This window comes from Cricetulus griseus, chromosome 8, assembly GCF_003668045.3.
Source record: "Cricetulus griseus strain 17A/GY chromosome 8, alternate assembly CriGri-PICRH-1.0, whole genome shotgun sequence".
In the NCBI taxonomy this organism is placed as follows: domain Eukaryota; kingdom Metazoa; phylum Chordata; class Mammalia; order Rodentia; family Cricetidae; genus Cricetulus; species Cricetulus griseus.
In genome coordinates, this window is record NC_048601.1 from 83,697,019 (window position 1) to 83,715,657 (window position 18,639).

The following is an 18,639-nucleotide window of genomic DNA, read 5'->3' on the forward strand; positions in this document are numbered from 1 at the left end:
AAAAAGAGGACACAAAGTTGGGAGAAATTAAGGCGAGGAATAGAGGACAAATATAACAAAAATTTAATATATATATATATATGAAATTCTCAAAGATTGTTAAACAAACACACAGTGAAGACTGCAGTATGGAACAGTGATTAAGAGCACTGGTTGATTTTTCCAGAGAACCTAAGTTTAATTCCCAGCACCCACATGGTGCCTCACAACTTGACAACTGTCTGTAACTCCAGTTCCAGAGGAGAGGATCCAACACCCTTTTCCGGCCTCTGTAGGCACCAGGCACACTTGTGGTACATAGGCATACGTGCAAGCAGAAGGCCCATATACTTAAAACAATCATATATTTTTAAAATTTCATTTTACTTCCTAATCAAAGTTCTCCCTCCCAATCCCTCACCACCCCCTGGCCCACTTCTCCCAACAGATAAGGGCTCCCATGGGAGTCGACGAAGTCTGGCACATTAACTTGGGACAGGACCAAGCCTCCCCCCGTGATTAAAGCTGAGCATGGCTCCCACCAAAGGAAATGGGCTCCAACAACCTGGCTCAGCTGTTATAGGCTAGGCTCACAACCAAAAATTATATATATATATATATATATATATATATATATATATATATATATCTTTAAAAAGAGAAAAGCTTCTCCTTGTGATGTTGTGAAAGAACATGTGTAAAGACCATGACACAAAGAAATGTCACGCATCTGACACTGTTCCTTTAGGTTTTGACTGTATTTAAGTGGGAGTTCTGAATGCATTTATATTTTACAAATGTGTATCTAATCATTGTGTGAGAAAACACTGAAAGAGGACAATTTGTTCAGAGACTTAAACACTTCATCCAATAGTGCCACTCCTTTTGGGGGGCTATTTTCTTTCAAACCACCATAGTAGCCAAACTTTGCCAATTAATAACAAGAAGCTGTAGGAAAAAATAATTTTCTTTTAATTTTTATACTGGGGATTGAAGCTAGGGCGCTTCATGAAGACTAGGCAAGGGCCCTGCCACTAATGGAAATCTCCAGGCCATTTTTCACTGCTTTTTATTTTGAAGCAGAGTTTCACTAAACTGCCAAAACAGCTTTTGAATAAGCTCCTGTCTTGCCTGGGCCTCCTGAGTGCAGGGACTTGGGTCTGTGCCACCAGACTCAGCAATATGTACTCTTATCTGTCCTGTTCTTTTTATTTCTATATCATCTATTATTTCTATCTTCCAAAGTAATTTGTGCTTAGAGAAAGGGTCATGATGGTGCCCATAGTAGTTTTCCTGTAGCTTAAAAACTATGTGATATATTTCATGGCAGCATTTTTATAATACAGAAATTGAAAACAGATGTTTGTCTGTTACATTGAGTTCAACATTATGTATTTATCACAGAAGTTTTTAAATTTCCTGTTTGAGTAAGATGTAGGCACTATTAGGAGGTTTGGCCTTGTTGGAGGAAGTGTGTCACTGTGGGGGTGGGCTTTGAGGTCTCCTTTGCTCAACTTCCTCAGTGTGACAGTCAGTTGACTTCCTGTTGCCTGCAAGATATAACACTCTTAGCTCCAGGACCATGTCTGCCTGCACAATGCCATGCTCCCCATCATGCTATTGGACTGAACCTCTGAAACTGTAAGCCAGCCCCCAACTAAATGTTTTCTTTATAAGAGTTGCAATAGTCACAGTGTCTCTTCACAGCAATGAAAACCTGAACTAAGACAGATACTAAGGAAATCCCCAAGTCTTTATTGACTCTGACACCTTTATACCATTCAGGTCACAGACACAGTGAACAATCTGAATGCCAAATAAACAGAACTGGAGCTTAGGAGGAGTTTAATATGTGCATTTTATTAGGATGTTTTCACCACTGAGACAGGTGACTTTAGTTTGTTCAGTTACTCTAGCACATACATTTAAAACAATAGTCAAATTCACCACAAAGTGACTGTACCAAGCAGGACTTCGGCAAATTACAAAACAAATATCCACAGGAGAGCTTCAGTAGAAATTCAATTAATTTAGGTCACATCACTGTGCTGCCTTTTGCACTAGAACCCACTGTCAGGTCAGTCGTCGTAGTTGGTGGGGCCGCACATCTAAGTTCTCACAGCCCAGAATTTTACATCATAAACCATTCTAACCATCCCACAACCAGGGGAGCTGCCACAGAACCAATGGGTCTTATTCCAGCTGTCAATTGTAGCAGGCATGTCACCATTTGGCTTTATTCATCTTGTAAAACCCAACTTGTTATTCCTGATTAAGTCATTCTCAGAATGAAACGTAGGAAACTCAATGTGATGTAAGAGCCCAAATCTCATGGCACAGGGTTTTACAGACGCAAGTATGTGGGGAACCTGACAGTAAAGGAACACACAAATGCTTGGCTGCAGTTGTTAATTCTAAACTTGAACTCACCAGGTCCCACCTGGAAGCATTTTCTTACTGTTTTGTTACCATGAGATTAATTCCATATCCATTGTTAGAAAAATTAACTAATAATCAAATTTTAAATAATTTCAAATTCAAATAATTTCCATATTTTAGATTATATGTTACTACATCTTCAAAGTAAAAATTTAAGAATGTTTGTAATATGGGAAATTCATATCATATAACACAAAGAAATCTTTTGACCCTAGGGGGGAAAAATGCCTGAATTTGAAACAGTTGAAAGACACAAGGAATTCTAACAAATGAACAGCTGACAGAGAGCAAGGCTATGTTTACTTCTGAACTGATAAAATATTTATAAATTTATAATTGTAAAATATCATAATACCAAATGACTGGTGACAACACAAAAAAGTTTTTTTATATACTTTATGTAAATGAAAGGCACACATAAATATAACCAATACACTTCCTGTATTACATCATTTATATCAAGCCTACATCCACATGGCAAACTCCCAGCTAAATTCATACTAAAAAGCATGTAAGAACAGACCCTTTCTTTCCACTATTGTACCATTTTTAATAACAGAAGCATGCATGTATGCTTATCACTTAGGATTATAATAAGATATTCTTTAAATTATATTTTAACACTGAGACTTAGAAAATAAAGACAGGTGTATTCTTTTTCATATTGACCTGTAGTTTCATTCAGGTTTGATCTTAAACAAATGTGTGTTAAGAAAGCCTGCAGGAAAGGGCACAGCCCAGCCCCTATGAGACCAGCACTCTATGTCTTATCAAGGAAGACTGGATTAGAGTTTTAAATTTCTTCCAGGTAAAACCGGCATGGGAGTGTATGCCTACATACTCAGCACTCAGGAGGCTGAGACAAGTCTACCCAAACACACACACACACACACACACACACACACACACACACACCACACACCAAACCTCACCACCACCAGCAGCACCAAAAATCTTTTCTAGATGAAACAGGACCAAGGGCACCCAAGGCCATCATCTAGAGATTTCTCCTCATCAAATCTGGAATTCACCCCAATCTATCATTGACTCTCAAAGCCTCCGAACTCCACAAGTTCACTCTCAACCCTAATTTCAAGGGGAAAAAAAAGCAGTAATGCAAAGAATTCAGAACAGAAATGTAGCCTACACACCAGAATGTCATTTTTAAGCTTGAGAATTTTGCTGTGCCCATTAGTTTACAAGTTCTCTGTGCTCTTAAAAGTTGTTTTTATAATTCTGTCCCAACAACTGATTCAATAAAAAAGCGTCTCAGCTCTGCTGGTCTTCCTGTGCGTCTTCATTTCAGACAGTGAACACAGACTGGACTCTTTCCTGTGGGTTTTGGTTGTCTCCTGAGATGGGGTCTTGCTATGTAGCTCATAGCAAATTTCAGATTCTTCTGCCACAGCCTGCTGCATGTTGGAACTGCACATGTAAGCTAACACCCCAGGACAATGTTTTTCTCCTGTCAACTAATGTGCATGAAAAGACCTTAAATTCTTTATTGAGCCTGTTCTAACTAGTATAGGCAAGTAAAGTTAAAATACATTTTCTTCCATTCCCCAAAACAAGATGAAAAAAATTTACTTGCTTTCTACTACATATTTAAAACAAAAGTTAAAGGGAAGAAAACACACCAGACTTGAAGGCATATATATTTCATTATTTTTCTCTTGTTTGTGCCTCAAAATTCCAAGTCATTCTCAACATTCCCTAATCTTTTCATAGCCCATAATTTTACATTTAAATTACCACACAATGTGGTTGCTTCTGTTCTTTGGTTATCCACATAAATTACACATAATAAAATGTCTCTTATAGTTAATTGTTGTAGATACTTTGTTTGGGGGAGAGATGCTGTGGTTCAGGTTTCCCTGGAACTTTCTATGTAGCCCAGGCTGATCTCAAAGTCGCCATCATGACTCTCTTGCCTCCTCCTCCCAAGTCCTGAGATTATAGGCATAGGGCAAGACATCCGACCCCCATTCATATTTTTAATCCATAGTGGTTATCTACTAACAACCACTGATTCTTTACTACAGAAAACTACTCAATTTGTTGAGTGTCCTTCGAGATAAATATATCAATAATTTAAAGCTAACTGATAAAGGCTCCACAAGTCTGTTCCCTTTAATTTTATATTACTTCAAAATATTTATACACTCATCACACATATACCAAATTTGTATGGTTTGTGAAAATAAACTGTAGATTAATTCCAAACGCACATTTAGGGACTCACAGTTTAACAGCAAATTTATATGCGGGTAAAAAGGAGTGCCGTTTTATATTCCTAATTTATATAGCAAGCTGACATGTTTGAATATCCCTTTTAAAAGATTTACTCTTCCTCATAAATCTCAGAAATGAGGAAAATGGAGAGATAAACCTCAAGCTATGTCTATAGCAATGTGAGTCATTGTAATATTATCTTTACTAACAAATGACCCAACTTGCTTACTATGTGCATAAAAGGAGATATAAACATACCATACACAAAAACACAACAACCATCTTACATACATCTTGTCAACAAACACAAACACTGTCAGTGTGTCACTGTACATGTTTTGATCAGAGTCTATACATTCTCCTTGGGAGATTAAGGGACAATTGGAGCTATATAGCATATTTGACTATAGAAAATAGGGATGGATGGGGAAAGGGCTAAAAATAGTTAAAATACACAAGAGAGCTATTTACAAATATATATACACTTTAGCCATATCTTTTGCCTGAAGAAGTTTCTTTTGCAGGGTTAAATTTCCTAATATGTGGTCCAGAGTACAAGATACAGTAACAGGGAAGTTACCTCTTACTAGTTTTCATTTTTACTCCTTGGTACATTTATTAAAAAAAAATAACACTTGTGTGTATTCCTCCCTTGGAATTTCTGCATCTTCCAGGAATACTATTTTATAATAAATCTATGCTTATTCTGCTCTAAAAAATTAAAAATGAAAACAAAAAACATTTTTAATTTGGAGCATCCTACAGGCCTAGGTATTCAGGAAACTGAAGTAGGAAGACTTTTTAACCCAGGAGTTCAAGGCCAGCTAGTGAGAACCATTTTACACAATGAGAAAGAAAAAGAAATGCCTGCAAATAACACATTGATGAGCTACCAAAATTCAGAAAACCTGTTCAACTGAATAAAGGACAAAATCATTAAAAAGAAAACGGATCTGCCTCATAATCTTAAAAACTAGAAAGCCCCGGATTCAATCTCCAGCATCACAAAACAGAAGGCATAGATTTATAATTCATCACGTGTACCATAACTACTTCCTGTCCAACTCAGCTCAGTCTCACAGTGGCTTCACAGCTTTGTCATGGTGCTGGCACTGAGCATGTACAGTGGAACATGATGATGATGAGGATTTATGAAAATACTACTGTGTGCATGGCTGGGTAAGCTTGCATTGTCTTAGGACCTATGAGGTCACAAGGACTCATGGGTACAGGTGGCCTTTTGGGTATTACCAGTTTCTTGATATGCTCACTGATACACTGCTGCTTAGGAACACTGAATCCAGGCTGGAGATCAGGCCCATCGTCCGCTGGAGGCAAAGCTTCTGCTGAATGAGAAGTTTATTTCAGAGTTCTTGTATTTTCCCCAGGCACCAAAGGGCACCACTACCGCAGTGCTGTTGTCTTCCGTGCCATACTGTATTGCCTGCAGGAGCCACGAGGAAGAGAAAAGCAAAGGGCTGGAGTCATTGGACTTCTGTGCAAACAGACAGCATCCTTTTTCTGGAAAGCCAACCGGTTCTACACAGCTAATAAATTCAACTATCTAACAAGGTTTGTGACTGTCTTAACCCTGTATCTGTGTTCCATATGGTTATTAATTGCACATGAATGATAGGTGGTCTGGATATTTCCTGTCCTCCACAGTAGCAATCATGGCAATAGAAACAGCTGTGAACTGAGACTGACCACTGAGCAGCTCCCAAAGAAGACACACCTGAAGAAACCTTTAGCATGGTATCAATCATGGAAAAGCCTTAATACCTGCTAATTCTAACCAACAAAACTGCTCATAAGAATTTAGCCCAAGAAATTAAAGAGCTTTAGAGAGGGATTAAAAAAAAAGAACAAAATATAACATGTTTGTCTGGAAACACTGCTAGAAATCTGCCCCTTTGCATACTAACTTAAAATTTAAAATTTCAGAAGTGCGTATGTACAAAGTTATGACAGAGACGTTTATAGTATTCCTTCTAAAATGGTTAAGTGGGCATAAACTAGACTGCCTGCGGCAGGATTGTAATTCACTTCTAGGGACCAGTTCAAATAGCTGAGTGCTAGAGTCAGTTCTCTTCAGAAGTGCTTAGGGCTGCAGTTAGCACCAAACGGATCAAAAGATCTCAGCCCCAGGGTAAAAGAAATCTGGTATGAATCGTTTCAAGGAATGTAAAAGGTTTACAAATTGCAAGAGAAAAACTTGTTTAAAATGTATCAAGTATGTATCAAATGTACCATTATACTTACTATATAGTTGTTAAAATAACCATTAAAATGGTAATAAAATAATAGGCTAAGAGGAAAAACAAGAACATCAACTTCTTAAAGATTTATTTATTTATTATGAATACTGTGCTCTGCCTGCATGCATGCCTACACACCAGAAGAGGACACCGGATCTCATTAAAGATAGTTATGAGCCACCATGTGGTTGCTGGGAATTGAACACTTCCTCTGGAAGAGCAGCCAGTGCTCTTAACCTCTGGCCATCTCTCCAGCTCCCAAGATATGAGGTATTAAAATATCATTCTGGATGTTAATTCCACCAACAAAAGGATGCAAAGCTGCACAGTAAAATCTCTACTTTTTGTCAACAATTTGTGCCTCGCTCAGTAGGAGGGTGCTCACCCAGCATTCAAGAGGCCCTGTGTTCAAATTCACCATAAGACTCAAGCTAAAGCACTCTACCCCTCTTCTGCCCTTCTGGGATTTTCATCCTCTTCCCTCGGGGATTTTCCCACCAGAAGCTCTGGTAAGTCACCTGTTCAGTCACCGCATGGGCTGCTTCATTAGGATCATGGCACTGGTTGACAAAGTCACAGATCTCTTGACTGTTCACCATGAAGTTAATCCCATCTGTGGTGAGGACCAGGAAACTGTCATCCGCATGGTAGAGCTGCAACAATAGGCAAACATGTCATCATAAACTAGTCTGGGCCTTCGAGTGACTCAATAATGTGGAAACTCTGTTTTGCAGAGTGGTTATCTGGGTCACAGTTCATGGGCAAACTGAAAATGTACCTGAGAATCAATACCACCCAGGATAAACCAAACCTTTACCCAGCAATAGCAGGAAAGAGGTCAGACAGACAAATGCTGCGAGTCTGGATTTAAATGCTGCTTCTGGTATTTGTCTAGGTGAGTGCTTTTTATCACTTGATAGCGTCAGCCCCTTTAATGCTTTAGCTCGTGTTGTTACTTCAACTTACTTCCCTTTAAAGTGAAGATAGTTGTATCTATTTTGAACAGAGGCTGCCACACAGCAAATCTTATATAAGTATTTGTTTCATAAAATGAATATATATTTGACACAGGGTTTCTCTGTGTAACCCTGGCTGTCCTGGAACTATCTCTGCAGACCCGGCTGGCCTCGAATTCACAAAGATCCACCTGCCTCTGCCTCCCACGTGTAGGGATTAAAGGCATATACCATCACCACCGCCTGGAGTGAGATATCCTGTTCAGGCCGCAAATCCTTCCGTGCATTCTGAACATTCATGCCCTGCTGTGTGTGGAAGCCCACATCGTACCACGCTGACTCAAGAGCTCTAGAGAAGCATAGAGCAGGACAAGTGTCATGCTGGCGTCAGTTTAGAGTAAACAGCAGCTATGCTGTTCGAACAGAAATGGCTGACGTTGAGCTGAGTGGAGAAGGCAATCGGAGAATGACTCCCAAACAGAGAAAACGCCTCTGAATGGCAGGCTTTGGGAAAGGATGGGCCACAGAGCCCCTCTACCAGGGGAAAACAAAAGCCAAAGACTTCACTCTCCTCAGACTGGAAACTCCATCTTACTTTAAAAGTTTATTCTTCACACATTAGTGCCCCTTTAAAAACATCTTTCCTTCAGGTACATCTTCCAGCAGCTGGAGGTGAGTCTCTCATTGTGTGAGACTTAGTGTTTCTGACTCCTTCTTACCTTAATCCTTGTTGTCTCAGGTTCTGCTATTACACCACTGGCTTTAAGATCCAAATCTCCAATACTCCTTGTCATTGCAAGTCTGCCATTTACATGGGGCTGTCCCAAACTATTCCAAGCTACAAACCCACCACATTTCTTGATCCTAGTTAAGGAAAAAAGTAAAATTAATGATGATGATGATGATGATGATGGTGACAATGGTATAGGAAATTAAGGCACTGGTTTAAATACCCTTTTTACAAATTGAAATTTGGAGCCTGGAATATCAGCACACACCCATAATCCAGGAACTTGGGAAGGCTGAGAAGCCCATGGTAAATGCCAAAACTTTTAAGTCCTTAGATAAATAAGATAAAAATGAAAAATTTAGGCCACATGGAGTATACACCCTGATAACCCTAGCACTTGAGAGGCTAAGAAAGGAGAATACAGATGCAATGCCAGACTGGATTGCACAGAGAGATCCAGTCTCAACAAACCCCAAACCACCAAAACAAGAATGTCTAAGACGAGGTCGTGGCTATGCACAGTGGTTCTTGCAAAGAGGCCCTGCTGTTTTACAGCAGCACAGAGAGTGAAATGCCACACTCCATTTCTATGGCAACTATACCTATAACCCATAAAATGGCTGGTCATGGTGGCAGTACCTTTCTTTCTCATCCTTTCTTTCTGGGGTATGGTCAGTGGTCAGCTTCATGGGTTTTCCTTTTCTACACAAAAGAGCCCGGCTGTCTCCAACACTGGCTACAACCAGTTCAATACCATCTCTCAACAAGGCTACCGTTGCAGTAGTCCCAGAAGTCAGGAGGCTTGCTACAAATATTAAAAAATAGGGTATCAGTTAGTGATAGAAGTGTTTGGTTATGGAATTTTTATTAAGAATAAGACAAAAGCATGATAACTTAAGGCTGGCATGTACCATTCTAATTTAACAAGAGCTATGCAAATGAAATGCAAACAAACTATGTAAGTAAGACCATGCAGAGAAACAATTATTTGATACAGTAGCAAGGCTCCATGCAAACAGAAAGGTGGGTAAACTAAATTGGTGAGCAAAGCATCAGTGTCTCTAGGTGCTCTGTGTGTGTAAAGCAGGGCTGACTGAAACTCACAGTGATGATGCCTTTGTGTGCATAGTAGGTGTCAAAACAAAACACGAAAATGTCACTAATCTGGCTGCTATGACAGGCTGGCAGATCTGCGGGGCCCATTAGGTGAGCTGCCTTTCTAAAATCATGAGATTTGGATTACACTCTTCCATTCCTTACTCCTGTCCAGTCAAATGGTACCAGTTAATAGGTAAGGAGAGAAATGCCAACTAGAGACCATTTGCTCTGCAAGTACTACAGTGTACATTCTTACCTTCTAGAATTAAGTCATTTTATAAAAGTACACACACACATACAAAAACAAACAAACAAACAAACCCAAAAAACAAACTAAAAATCAGTTGAAGAACCATATCCTTTTCTGGTTTGGGTCTTTGTTTGCTCTATAACTGAAGAAAAGTTATAGTCCCCCTTAGATTACAGATCTGAGTGGTAAAGAATGAAATTCATTCCAGTTCCTCATAAACATGGCATTCTTAACACTATTAGCTCCAAAAGTATCTGATTCCAGAATCTGTAGTCAAAAGCAGATCAGCATAGCCAGCTGCAACTCCTGCAGCCCTGCCTGGTCCAGAATATGTCAGCAATGTGCCTCTTCTCTGCCATTAAGGAAAGCCCAACATTACTAGGCTTGAGGTTGCCACTCTTTTCTCACCCAAGCCAAGCACATTTGTGTGTCTTTGATTTATTCTAACACAGCATCATCTGTTCTGTGTTGTTTACCACTCACTAAAAATGTTTAAGATGCATTGAGCCTTGTGGAAAGTGGGAATGCTATGAACTATGAACCAAAGAAAAATATAGCAAAGTGGAAGAAACTGAGAAGTAAAGCAGGGATTATCTCTAGTAACATTGTTAATTCTTTAAAGCACTGTCAAAATTTCAACTGGATTATTTTTTATTTTGTAGTAATAATTCCACATCCAATCACTTGACTGTTGCTCTATGTAATAACATTTGTAAGAAGTCTCTTGACCATCCAAAGGTGACTTCTACTCTGTAAGTTGATTCAGAAAACTGTAAGAGACTTAACTGACAGTTAAGTCTTTCCAAGATTTTTTTTTTTAAACTTCACCAATACTGCATTTTAGAAAGAGATGAGAACATTTTCCAGTCATTATATTAGAATGCCTGTTTTATTCAGAAGTACAATGGAAAAGCATGGATAAAGTTTACTCAGTCTTTTGAGGTCATGCTAAGCTTACTCAATTGAGAAACAGCGTCTACAGTTGCACTATCTTTGATCTCTTGCACCTATTGATCTCTTGGTTTTGGATCAAAGCAATGCTAATATGTCACAGCCATGTTAGGATGTATGTCAGCGCGTGACATAAATGTGTTAACAATAAAGACTAGTGGTGATTATTTTACAGGCGTTCTAACTTTCAACTTGATATCAAAAGATGACACAACAGTGGAACCTTCACAGTTCAACCAACTATATTATTTTCAAATGACTTTAAAAGGCAAAGAGAAGACAGGCATTTATTAGATGCTACCAGTCCAGAGGATTCTGAACTCTTTCTTTATGTTAGCTGTCAGCAACAGCTTTCTATAAAGGGATCTTTAAGTGAAGATGTCAAAGGATTAACATTTTATAAATGCAATTTGAGTTTGGGTTGTAGTTCCCAGCTCTCTCACCTCTGAATTTAAAAGAGCTTGGGCTTTTATCAACTCACCTTCACAGTTTCAAAATCTCAGGATATATGGGGAAAGTTTCAAAACTAACCGTTGATTCTGGTTTGCTACGCATCTAAGAATATAAATAGTGAATCAGCACTTATTTCCATTTAACAGTTAACACAGAGATAAAAGTACTCACTGTCTGCCCTGACAACAAAACTAGAAAACTAAGACATTTTTCAGTAAGTCTTCACACTCACTGGTTACTTTCCACTGCAAGTCGCCTCAACTACCAAGCAAGGAGGAAGTGGGGATGCCCCAGTAGTTTAGACTAGGAATGGCTGCGCTCTTTCACCTGAGACAAAATGAAGCAGATCTCTCTTTCCACTGAAGCCCAGAATATAGTGTCCACAGGCTCCAGGTCTAGAGCCGCTGACCCACAAACAACACGCACCAGAGGCAATTTTCTAGGAATTTCACCCAGAAATTACACTCAAACATAACCAACCTGCAACACAAAGGAGAGCAGAGAAAGAGTTGCACTAGAAGGGGAAGGGTTTCTATTGGTGAAAACTTCACTTGCAAATTACATAACATTCCAGGAGATGCCAAATCAATGACTTCAAAACTCAGTCGCTTCAAGTTGACAGTGTCTGGTTGTTGATCTATTTTTTTTCCATTAGATTAGCATTTCTCAGAGTGTTCTATGAAAAAAAAAAAACCTATTCACATATGCACCTGTGTCAAAACACACCAGTGGTCACACAGACATGTATGTGCACATGCACACACACAAAATCTTGAACATAAAATAGTTCAATATTTTTGAGTCAGAAAAAAATGCTCTGTAAATTTAGCTCATGGCAATACTAAACCGCCACCTAAACAAAATAATTTGTATTTTACAAGTAGTACATAGAGGATGTATGTGAACTACAGTTTACACTAGCTGCCTGGGGTTTCAATATACATGGAGAAGCAATCAGAGCACTTCCTACGCCAGAAAAGGACACAAGACATTTTTTTTTCATCACACACAATGTAGGACTTTAGTATGGGGAAGAACTGTTTCCAGCTGAATGACTTAAATTCATTGTTTATATGAAGGCCAATGTGGTTCTTGAATGACAATGCATGTTTATAACTTTATGTAACCATAAACTGGTGTTTCTGCTGCACTCTCTCTTTCCCCAGTGTGGCAGGTTGATAGAACAGAAGAAAAATAATTGAAATTTGGAACAACAATATTAAGTAAAATCTAACACCACCCCCAGTAATTATTAAGCTGTGTAAAATACATATAAACCTATATTACTGCGAAATTTATTAAAAATGGGTATTCTTGACATGTATGACTCATGAACACCAAAGTCAAATTAATGACCTGAAGCAGTAATAAATAACACAATAAGAGCAACTCTTCAGAGCTGTTATTATTTATTTTCTATTTGGTGACCTCCAGCATAAGAGGAGTATTTAAAACTACTGTGCAGGGCTAGAGGTATAGCTCAGTGGTAGAGTACTCGCCTAGCATACCTACAGCCCTGGGTTCAATCCCAGCACAGAAAACAAATTTACCTTTACAGCTAATGTTATCTTGGATTTTAGTTCTCTACAAGGAGCTACATGCGAAGAGAACAGAATTTAAAGCTCACAGCAGTGCCCACTAATACCTCCAGTTGAATCGAAGCAATGTGCCTCCTTCTGATCCTTCATCCCCTAGGAGCATGGCTGCTTTCAAAGTGTAACCCTTGTACAGTTCCAGCAGGAACAGGATATATAGCATCATAATCTGTGTTTGCTACCATCTGTTTTGTTTTAAGTGGCAATTTGTAAAAAATAAGGTGATGGGTATGTGAACTCATTGGTTGGTTTCATTAAGTGTAAAAAATACACTGCTAGAAATTGAATTTAAAATTTTGAAGGTGATGCTAAAAGGGTTGGAGATCCAGTTCAGTACAAGAACAATTGTCTAGAATGTATGAGGTCTGAAAAAACAAAAAACAAAAAACATTTCCCACTTCCTGGACTCACAGGAAGGGCTCAAGAGAAGTGAAAGTAGGGCAGATGCTAAGAGATGAGAAAGACAGGAAGTAGAGAGGGTGACTGTGGTCCTATAGAATGTTTGCTAGTTAGCCCTCTCTCTCTCTCTCTCTCTCTCTCTCTCTCTCTCTCTCTCTCTCTTTCTCTCTCTCACACACACACACACACACACCAAAAGAGTACTATCTACTTTTAAAAAACACTAAAATAGTGCCTCAATTCAATATTCCAACTAAAAATTTAAAGTTGAACAACTTTGAAATCTTATGTGAGATACATCTAATTTTCCTCTAATCAAATCCTGAAAGGCTAGCACACAGTATTAGGTCTTCAGTAATTTTAATTTATCATCTGAAAGACATCTACAAATACATCTTTGAAATAGTCCTCAAACTCTGGTTTTTAAAAAGCATACAATATGCACACCAGTGCACAGCAACTCTGTTCTAACCTTTTAAACAGTGCTCTAGGCACCTGCATATCTTGTTCCCTTACACTTCTAATCAGTTCTTCATTAAAAAAAAAAGAATCAATTTTGAGACATCTTTATGCAGTTCTGAAATGATCCCAAAGGACGACAGAGCAACTAAGCTAAGCAATATATCTTAATTCGGTTATTAGAAATAAATGATATTTTATTTATTGTGTGGGTCATCTAAAGAGTCTCCTTAAGACATAAACGTTAAATATTATAAGTTCAAAACCTCCTGAATTATATTATTAAAAATAAATGTTTTTAAATTTGACACTAGTCTAATAATGGTGGTTTTAATCACCAGCATTGATTATACCACTTTTAAAAAGCTTGATTGCACTCATGAAGGGTTAATATATTCTAGTGTTGACCATATGCTAATGTCCTTGAACTTTGTGTCCTACAAACCACAGGCAGTAAATACAGCTGAGGCATAATACTGACACTACATCCCATAAACACCATGCTGGAGATGCAGCCAAATTCACAGTCAACTTAGTAATGGATAAGAACACACCAAAATGAGTATTTTAAACATGCTGGGCATAATGGTGCATACCTTTCTCTGAGTTTGAGGCCAGCCTGGTCTACATAGCCAGTTCCACGCCAGCCAGGGATGCTTAATGAGACTGTGCCCCGACCCCCAAAGAGTAAAACCATGAGAAAGTGTTTCACTTCCTCTTTAATGTGCTTTACTCTTTACAACTTTTGTGACTTACAAAAGCTAAATCTCAAGCGGAAACTTCACTATCTGTCAACACCTCACTCAATGGAGGGGGATGGAATTTTGGGAGGAGTGGTGTGGAAGGAAGATGACAAAAATGGCGTCAAATGATTTACCAAGTGAAAACTACTCTCTAGACAAATGGAGAAAGAATGGGCCAAGAAGTGCCCTGGGGACTGTGATGGCAGGGTTCTCACCATGAGTGGGAAGGGGCCAGAAAAGTAGCTCAGTAGTTCAGAGCTTGCTGGCCTAGCATGTTCCAAGGCCTTGGGTTCAACAAAGGTGGGTGTAGGGAGGCTGATACACTCAGCTTTCCTAGGGTCACCCTTTCCCCTGTTTTGTTATTAAATACACAAAAGAACAAGGCCCTAGTCTCAACTAGTCATTTCTTCTCTTTGAGTGGAAGCTCCTTGTGTGTGAAGTAGGGAGAATCTCCATCTAGCTGGAGATGGCATCCTGTGGTGCACTTTTCTTATTAAAGGAGAAAACAGAACTAAGATAAACATTCCCGCACAATGCTGCTTCCAGTCAGTTAGGAGGCATATATATATATATATATATATATATATATATATATATATATATATATGGCTGCTACAGAAGTTTTTGAAGTTAACTTTATTAGAAATATATTTCTGGTGAGCTAACTACAACATATTGGATATATTTTCCTGAAATTATTTTGATAAACTTAGTCAAAACAAGAAACATTTACTTTTAAAACTTATATACAATACATGATTTTTTAAAAATAACTTACCATGTCCTTCTTTATACTTAACAAAACCAAAAACATCAATAGTTACCACAGGAAATCAGCAAGATTGAGAAAGAGAAGACAAATATCTCCCTTCTGACTGTACAAATGGATGCTAATTAGCCATTTTCTATCATACTTAGGACCTATTGCTAATATTCTTCATTAAAAAAATACACATTCATTTATTTTGCATGTGCATATATGTGTTTAAGTGCATGAGGACATGCCACGGCACATATGTGAAGGTCACAAGCTAACATATGGAAACCGCTTCTCTCCTTTCCCCATTTGGGTCTTGGGGCTAGAATTCAGGTGGTGAAGCTTGGTAGCAGGTGTCGTTACCCACTGAACCATCTCTTTGATTCCCTATTGTACATGCTGAATAATTATCAACCTTGCCAATGAGATTGTCCTGTAGTGTTTACACTACTGGTGTGGCAGGGGGATGAGATCCTCTTAGTATGGACATCTTGTCCATAAAAAATACAATAGATTGAAACATTTTAAAATCTTTGTAAAATTAAAATTCAGAACCACTTTGGAGCTTCCCTTTCTGAAAGGTCATTATTGAACATTTAAGTGGGGCCCTGACATAAGCTCAGATTCTAAGCATCATTTAAAAGGATTCTTTGTATAAAATTATTTCTATAAAAACTCCCTACAAATAAACATGCATTAAGACTCCTACCACTGAAGGCCTTCACTGTGTCCTCTTTCCCTGCCAATCCTCAAGGGTCAGAGGCATGCCCAGGCTCACTTACCATCAGCAGACAGGTGGGCATAACTGGAAAAGGCTTTATCTATTTCTAGAAAGGCCAAGGTCAGTACAGTTTCCAAGTCTTTCTCCCGAGGCAGTAAATCCCTTTGTGGAGAGGAAAGAAAGCTGCGATCATTCTGCAAGAGTTGTCTCTTCTTACAGTCAGTCCCCAGCATCACTCTACACAAGACATCACCGCTTTCCTCTCAGACACTTTTGCCGAACATCCAAGGGTTAAGGGACATTCATTGGTCTCTCATGAACCGTGGCACTCTTAGGCTGAGGATCATGCCATTAGGCCCTGGGTATGTGGTGCTGGAGGTGCAACTCAGGGCTTCCTGCAAGCTAGGACTAACTGAGCTACATCAAACCTGAGGCTTTTTAAAGGCATGAAAATATAGGTCTGGGGAAGTGGTGCTGGTGATCTGTATGTAACACTAAGACTTAGGAGATGAGGGCAAGAGGATCAGGAGTTCAAGGTCATCCTTGTTTTTATATAGTCAGTTCTAGCCCAGCCTATGATATGTGGCTCTATCTCAGAAAAACAAACAAAGCTATCTGAAGACCGGTCATTGTCTCACATGCCGGGGCAGGGAGGGGGTGCTGACGGGGGGGGGGGGGGGGAGGGGGGCAGCTCAGCACTGTATCCTTAGAGCCACCTCACAACCCCCAAGTTCCTTCCCTGACTGGTTATGGGGTCCTTCATATTGATTTAAATCACTGAGTTTGTAGAATGAGGTAAATCATGCAGAAATCAACTGACAAACTACCTTCAACTATACATTGGAAGATAAAACAATAGTCCATGGTCATAACTGCCACACTGTCTCCTTTGTTTAATTCTAGCAATAATGTGATTCTCCAAATCATAGTTAAGAGTGGTGGTTTCAGGAAGAATGGCTCCCACAGACAGGCTCATGTATTTGAATGCTTGGTCCCCAGCTGGGGGAACTGTTTTGTGTTGTTGCTGTTGTTGTAAAGGATTAGGAAGTGTGGCCTTGGGGTAGACACTGAGGTTTCAAAAACCCACACCATTCCCTGTTAACCAGTTTGTACTTTCTCTCTCTCTCTCTTTCTCTCTCTCTCCTTCCTGTTTGTGGATAAGGATATAATCTCTCAGCTGTTTCTCTAGCATCATGTCTGTCTGTTGCCATGCTTCCCGCCAAGATGGTCAAGGACTTTAACTTTTTGGAACTGTAAACAAAGCCCCAAATAACCTTTCTTTTATAAGTGCCTTAGTCACTATGTGTCTTCACAGAAAAGTAACTAAGACAGTAAGCAAACCTCCCTGTGCTGACAAGAGTAAATACCTTTTCAGGAACTACATAGGTATAGCTCTGTGGGTAAAGTGTTTGCTGTATAAAAATGAAGACCTGCATTCAAATCCCTAACTCCTACATAAAGACAATGCATGGATTACAAAGAACCCCAGGGGCTCTTGGGCCAGTCAGTCTAACAGAAACAGTGTGCTCTAGGTTCAACACGAGACTCCATCTCAAAATGTAAGGTGGGGAGTGATATGGGAAAACACTGACGCCAACCTGTTGCCTCCACACACAGATATGTACATACACATATGTATGCATACAACACACACACACACACACACACACACACACACACACACAGGTGAGCACACACATGAGTAAAATTTCTCACAAGTTATCTTTGTACTTTATAATTTACTTGAAATGGAAATCTAAGTCTGTAGATTCTGAAATGGAGATGATCACCAGTTATAAATGCCACATTGACTACGGCCCACTGATGAAGTGGCATGTGACCACTGGGGTATTTTGGGTCCACACTGGATTTCTCAGCCTAAGGGATTATATTTCAACAGAAAGCATAGAGGAACTGTGAAACCAAGGTCATTATACATACATCACACATTTTTTCATGTGCGTGTGACAGAAGTCAGCAGCTGCGGGTCCCCCGTGCCCATCATAAACCGCAAAGTACAGCACCTCCTCTGTCAGCTGTGCGAACTCAAACCGATCTTCGTTTTCTTTCCGTTTGCCAATGAGGGAGGCACAGCCCACATTCTCCAGGCTAATTTTGGGGATTGGCTTGCCATACTTGATGCTAGGTGGCAGCAGAATTGGTTCATCAATACGGTTATCCCAGATCCCAAAATTGTCCCAAGTAGCTGGTTGCCCACTTCCATCGGGATCGAATCGAGAACACCTCGGCTCGGAAATGGAGCTGTAGCAGGTAGGAGTCACCTGTCTGTTGTCCTGCAGAAGGACAGATCTTAACAATACTCTCTTCTTCACGTGGTTCCCACCACTTCTCACCAAAGTAATTAAGGCCGCTGATAACATTATGCAAGTCCAAAGGCCTCAGGCACAGGGAAAGACAGAGCAATAGCAGAATTCCTTGAAGAAAACCGATGCACCTAGGGGTGGGGTGGGGCAAAGACAAAGTCACAGTCAGTAATTCAAAACACTGCTAATACATCATCAGAAGCCAGCAACAAAATCGATAAAGAGTCTGAGATTGTGTGTGTGAGTGTGTGCATGTGCGTGTGTGTTAGGAACCCTACATACTATTCTTGAGAAT

General features: G+C 39.4%; 1 protein-coding gene across 5 annotated transcripts in view; it reads right to left on the reverse strand.

The window, feature by feature from the left end:
• Positions 1-1,819: 1,819 nt before the first annotated feature.
• The window catches only part of Ppm1k (protein phosphatase, Mg2+/Mn2+ dependent 1K), a 70,718-nt gene continuing 53,898 nt past the window's right edge, over positions 1,820-18,639 (reverse strand). For all 5 annotated transcript variants that reach the window (XM_027429732.2, XM_035448550.1, XM_027429730.2 and 2 more), the window contains 6 exons: positions 17,962-18,475; positions 16,082-16,182; positions 9,234-9,399; positions 8,584-8,728; positions 7,427-7,561; positions 1,820-6,094 (listed from right to left, as the gene is read on the reverse strand). In XM_027429732.2, coding sequence (XP_027285533.1) covers positions 5,963-6,094; positions 7,427-7,561; positions 8,584-8,728; positions 9,234-9,399; positions 16,082-16,182; positions 17,962-18,401 — 1,119 coding nt within the window. In that variant the 5' untranslated portion in view covers positions 18,402-18,475 and the 3' untranslated portion in view covers positions 1,820-5,962. The remainder of the gene's footprint in view (positions 6,095-7,426; positions 7,562-8,583; positions 8,729-9,233; positions 9,400-16,081; positions 16,183-17,961; positions 18,476-18,639) is intronic.